Source organism: Oxyura jamaicensis, chromosome 1 (assembly GCF_011077185.1).
Source record: "Oxyura jamaicensis isolate SHBP4307 breed ruddy duck chromosome 1, BPBGC_Ojam_1.0, whole genome shotgun sequence".
In the NCBI taxonomy this organism is placed as follows: domain Eukaryota; kingdom Metazoa; phylum Chordata; class Aves; order Anseriformes; family Anatidae; genus Oxyura; species Oxyura jamaicensis.
The window spans coordinates 114,821,115-114,826,347 of NC_048893.1; the positions used below are offsets into that span (position 1 = coordinate 114,821,115).

At 42.9% G+C, this 5,233-nt stretch overlaps 1 protein-coding gene across 1 annotated transcript in view; it reads right to left on the bottom strand.

Annotated features, from left to right (window-relative positions):
- Positions 1-222: 222 nt before the first annotated feature.
- Positions 223-5,233, bottom strand: part of LOC118160896 (amine oxidase [flavin-containing] A-like) — a 38,527-nt gene continuing 33,516 nt past the window's right edge. The window contains exons 12-15 of the mRNA XM_035315986.1: positions 5,035-5,132; positions 3,502-3,613; positions 1,975-2,037; positions 223-1,593 (exon numbers count right to left, since the gene is read on the bottom strand). Of these exons, the coding sequence (XP_035171877.1) occupies positions 1,438-1,593; positions 1,975-2,037; positions 3,502-3,613; positions 5,035-5,132 (429 nt within the window). The 3' untranslated portion in view covers positions 223-1,437. The remainder of the gene's footprint in view (positions 1,594-1,974; positions 2,038-3,501; positions 3,614-5,034; positions 5,133-5,233) is intronic.

Genomic DNA, 5,233 nt, shown 5'->3' on the forward strand with positions numbered 1-5,233 from the left:
AAAAGAAGTGAGAGGATATATGAATGCAGTTGAAGAGATGAGCAGGAGTGAAGTCATCTTGCTGGGTAGGTAGGTCTGTTTTGTGTAAACTTTTGTGTACACATACAGACCACATTGAGCAGTGCAAGGGTTTGTTGGCTGCTGTATGTGATATGCCCTGTGATTTAACACAGGTGCAGAGAAACACCACCTTGCATGAACTCACAAAAAATACACAAGAGAAAGAATATGAAGAAAAGTTTATAGAAGAGATCCTCTTATCAAGGTTTCAGGACTATTGAAAGGCACATTTCACTGATGTTGAATGACAATTGAGTCCATGGACACATACAATAGTCACATTTCATGGCAAAAACTGTGTAATGACGGTACGTTGTGAAACATATATTCTAGACTTCAGTTAACACTAAACTGATTATTTTAAGTGTGTCATGTACATAATAAGAGCGGAACTGGCAGATGCATCCAATTACTGTAATTTACAAGGCAGTAATTCAAGCCCCAAATATATTTCTCCTTATTGTAGGAAGGCAGTACGGAGTAGGAGCAAAACGAGGGACAGCGAATTGACAGGGAGCCAGGAAACGGCTGATGTTCTGAAAATAACAGCCAGCATCTGCTGCAAGTCAGAGGGGCTTCAACTTTGCTACTTCACTTCTCTCCACTTTAACAGCCAGTGGCCAGCCTGGGTCGAATGCACTTGGTCCAGGAAGCGGCTGGGAGCTGCTCTGTGGAAGAACGGCAGCAGCGTGAGGCTCACCGCCCTACGCACCTTCTGCGACCATACAGCGTACTTACTCGCTCAGCAGCAGGTGGAACAAAGTCCACCCGTGCTTCTCCTCTCGCTGTTTAGCGATCTACTTCATGCTAATTATCTCCTTTCATCCCGCTCACAGTTAAGTTTCAATTGTGATGATTAATAATTAATCAAATGCCTTTGGAAATTAATTTAGCAATTCTATGTCTGATTGGCATGCTAATCTCTTGCGTGCAGCAGGGATGCTGCAGAAGTAACCTTAAATATTCTGAGACACTAACTGAGGTGAATACATAAGGGTACTTATTAACTCGTGTGGCAAAAAATAAAGCAGCAAGTGGAAATGAACGCATGATCCAAAACCTCTTTGCTTTTTGGAAAAGGTCCAATCTGCATTTTGCCTTCCCTATGTTAGGAATATAACATTGATATTAACATGTCCAATCAAAACAAATGGACAAGGAAAAGGCAAATTTTAAAAAATACCCCCACAGTTGATTTAAGTTTGTTTTGCTGGTAGCAAATGCAGTAGATTTAATGCATTAATTATGACACTAAAAAGAAAATCACAAGGAGAATACCTTTTGCCCTTTCCAGCTCACTTCTCTCCAAAAATAACCCTCATCTGGTAAATGGGATGAAGAGTGAGTACTCAGCTTCAACTGGACATTTAGTCCACGTTAATTTCGAATTAATAGTCCCTTTTTATAGGCAAACAGCCCTGCAGCTGCCACAGAGGTGAAAAAAACAGTATTCCCAAGCAGACAGAGCAGTCCTGGCGCAGACGGCAGGTTCCTCTCCCAGAAGGTGGTGGTAAATGGTCGGGATGGGACATCCTGGAGAAGAGAGGAATTCGTATGACCACAGGCTCTCCCCTCGCTGTGTGAGGGGATGCAGCAAATGTCTCCCACTAGGCTGGGGAGATCACAAGTTTTTCCTTAAGGGCCAGATAAGTGGGGGAATGTGGGTCATGGTCATGAAACACGTGTTTTGTGTTGGCCCATAAAGCCACGGGACAGTCAAGGTGGAGCTACCTATGGGTCTTAGTCATCCACCCCTTAAGCATAGGTAACAATATACCTTGGACAAGTTGAAAATATGAATACTGAGGTAATTAAAATCTTGTAGAGGGACAGGTCCCACTGGAACCACCATCACAGGGACCATAGCCCAACCAAGGGGGTCACTCTTCAGGTGTCGATGAGAAAGTCACTCACCTTTGACTCTGGCTCTGGCATCCAAATTTCATTTTCAGAGATCTTCCCCATACGGTGTAAAATCTAGATTAAAAATGTTGGTACCACATGTGAAAAACCACACCAACTACTTCATGTTTTGGAAAAACACAGCAAGTCAGAGCAAGTTGACACTGAGAAAAAGCATAACTGTGACTAGATGAAAGTGCATTGAACCACAAAACGTATAGCGATTTGTCTGTTTATATCAGCAAAGAGAGAAGGAGGGAGTTTTGATAGTTTGTGTAAAAAAAAAATGATCAAATAGTTACGTGCGTGCCTAACCGATGTTTTAAGAACAGAAGGACTGTTTCAGAGTCTTTCACCCTGTCTGTAAAAAGTAGGTCTTCACACAGAAATCCAAAGGAACTACAGCTTTTCCAGATGTCTATTTTTCTTCCCGAGTACAAGTAAAAATGCTTTTTCACATAACATTTGAGAAATAGCGTAGTGCCACGTGCTTGGGACACACAGCCTGTTGGGAACAATGCTTCCTGAATCACAAACTAGAAAGAGGAGGAGAGATTCAAGTCCTGGGCTTTCAAAGCATAATATGACAAAGTTACCTCCTGGCTACACTCAGGACATAAAAAGTTAATTGAGGTTTTTTTGACAATCGAATTGTTGTAAAAATCATGGAGGTTCTTGGGGGCAAATTAATGTCTCCAGAAGAGACAGCTAACTTTGTAACAGCTGCTCACAGGTACAGAGAGAAGAAATGAGAAACTAAGTTAGTTGAAACCGAGCAAGCAATGAAGATTATAAGGTGAATTTGATACTCTGTCAAAGGGAAGCAAGGGTCTGATTTTCCATTATTTAACAACTCTGTGGCTCTGCCATACAGCAGTTTTAATTGTAATGTATACCCTTTAAAGACGGTTTTTCCCCTCCATCCAGACAGTTGTAAAGAGATTTTACTGTGACTGGGAACCCAGCCCAATGTGTGTCATTCTGAGATTTAGACATTATCAGAGCCACCCGTTATGGATTCATAAAGCCGAGCTCACTATACTCTGTGGTGAAAGGAGAAGCAGAAGGGACAGATCAAAAATCTGAATAATGCTCAGATTTCCAGATTGCTGCACAGGAAATAATCACGCACATTTGTAATGACTGAAATTGCTTTTAAAAAATACTGTGATTAATGTGATAGAAATTGTGGTGGAATATCTAAGGGCTGCATCAGTTTGGAGGGTTTGTTCATCTGGACATGAGGTATATAGCAGGAGCTTTGTTTTAACTCTCTAGTACAGCAACATAGTGTGTGATGTTCAGTTTCTTGTGAGATTTTGGCTGCACGTTATTCAATAACAAACAAAGTAAAGTTTAAACAGTTTTTGAAGTTAAAAAAGAAAGCCTTTGGCTCACTTTCCTTTCCAGGATTTTTCCTCACCAGTCCTAGGAGCCCCAACACAGTTACAGTGTGTGATATACCAAATGAGACCCTCCAAGCTGTACTTAATTCTTTTTAGCCTTTTAAAAGAGATGATCCAATCCAACAGTCTGTACCTCTCTGGCTGCTCTCTCTCCCGCCTGTACGGCCCCCTCCATGTACCCGCTCCATTGGGTAGCCGTCTCCGTGCCAGCAAAGTAGATTCTGTCAACTGGCTGGCGAATGATCCTTCAAAACAAATGGAGAATGTCAGACGACAAGTAATAGGAAGGCAATGATCCTTCTTAAAGCAATTCATTGGCTTTGATGGAGCACTCAACTTGGTTTCTCCAGAAAACCTGCAGACCAGGGCTGGGGAGCACAGTGCAACAAGCTGTCCCTGCAAAACCACCCACCTGCCTCTGCACACAGACACAAGAAAATCCAAGGCATAAATCAGCTTCTGTGCAAAATAATATGAGCCTTATTTTAGTGCTGGGATAAGGGATAATCTTAACAGCCTCCAGAAATGCAGTGCAGCTCATAGGTTTATGTGTTCTGCATGGCAGCTTTGTTGTTATCCTGCCACTACAATGGGATATGAACAATGTTTTCTCAGCAAGGGGTCACCAATACCAGCTTCTCTTCAGGGTGTTGGACTTGCCTGGCTGCTTGCCAAAAGGGGCTGGCAGCTGAAGGCATCAGCATTCAAGGATTTCCATCTGGCCATGTAGGGTCATATAAACCAGCCCCTCAGCTGGGCAAAGCTGCACAAAGATCCTGGTCAAGTCAGCCATAGGGAATGAGCTGCCTTTCCCAGGGAGGGACATGCTTCCTCTAACACTTCCCATCCAACTGCAGGCCAGAGACCTCACCCATCGCTACCCAAGCTTTCAGTTTAATTGATACAAAAAAGTCTGTGCATGGGATGACTGCTTCCCAGTTCACATTTTGGCAAAGAAGCAGGGTGTAGCTCCACGATGGACAGTCTGAGGAGAACGTGCTGAAGAGCTCATGCTGTCCTGTGCTACATGATTTGCTTGGTCTTTGGTCTTGGATAAGTGATTTGTCTGTTTGTTCTCAATAGGTGCTGAAGTGTGCTTTCCACAGGCTTTTCAGTGATACACCACATTAATTGGTATTACTGAACATGCTCCTTTAGGAATACAGCAGTTCTGTGGGGAGGGCATGGGAGGCTTTGCTGGGCAGGAGAAGAGAATGAGTTTTCATGTAGGGGTTTTGTGTCTTCCCCTGGTTATGTGACTCAATGGGCTTTGCCAGAACCTAATGCTCCACCTACACAGTCAGTGGAGACTCCTCCAGTGTCCAAGAAGCATGTCCTCAAGGCCTCAGAAAGCATTAAAGGGTATAATGAAAACACGCAAATACTGCCTAGTGGCAAATACTCTGAGTAGCCTGCCTTGTGGGGAAAGGTTTTGTAGCTGTAGCAGGTCCCTTTGTGACTGTGCTTCGTTTTCTTGAAAGTCACAAGAGAAACTGCTCTCATTAAAGTCAAAAGCAAGACTCTTATTAGCTGGGGTGTAGGGGGGCGGAAGGAGGGTTGGAGTTCCCCCAGAGTGCTACACATGTCCTAACTTTGTTGCACAAAGTGCATCATTGTAAATGAGCTAAGAAATGCAAACCTGAAAGCAAAACGTTTTCTGTTTTACCTTCCGTACGAATACATTATGCCAGGTGGGAAGTAGGCTGTGTAGCAACCCCCTGAATATTGTTCCATGGTCCAGTTCTTTTCTTCATAATGTACTGGCTGTAAGTAATAGTAAACATTAGAGAGTGAAACAGTGGCAAAGAAATTGGAAATAAAAGAAAGAAAGAAAGAAAGAAAGAAAGAAAGAAAGAAAGAAAGAA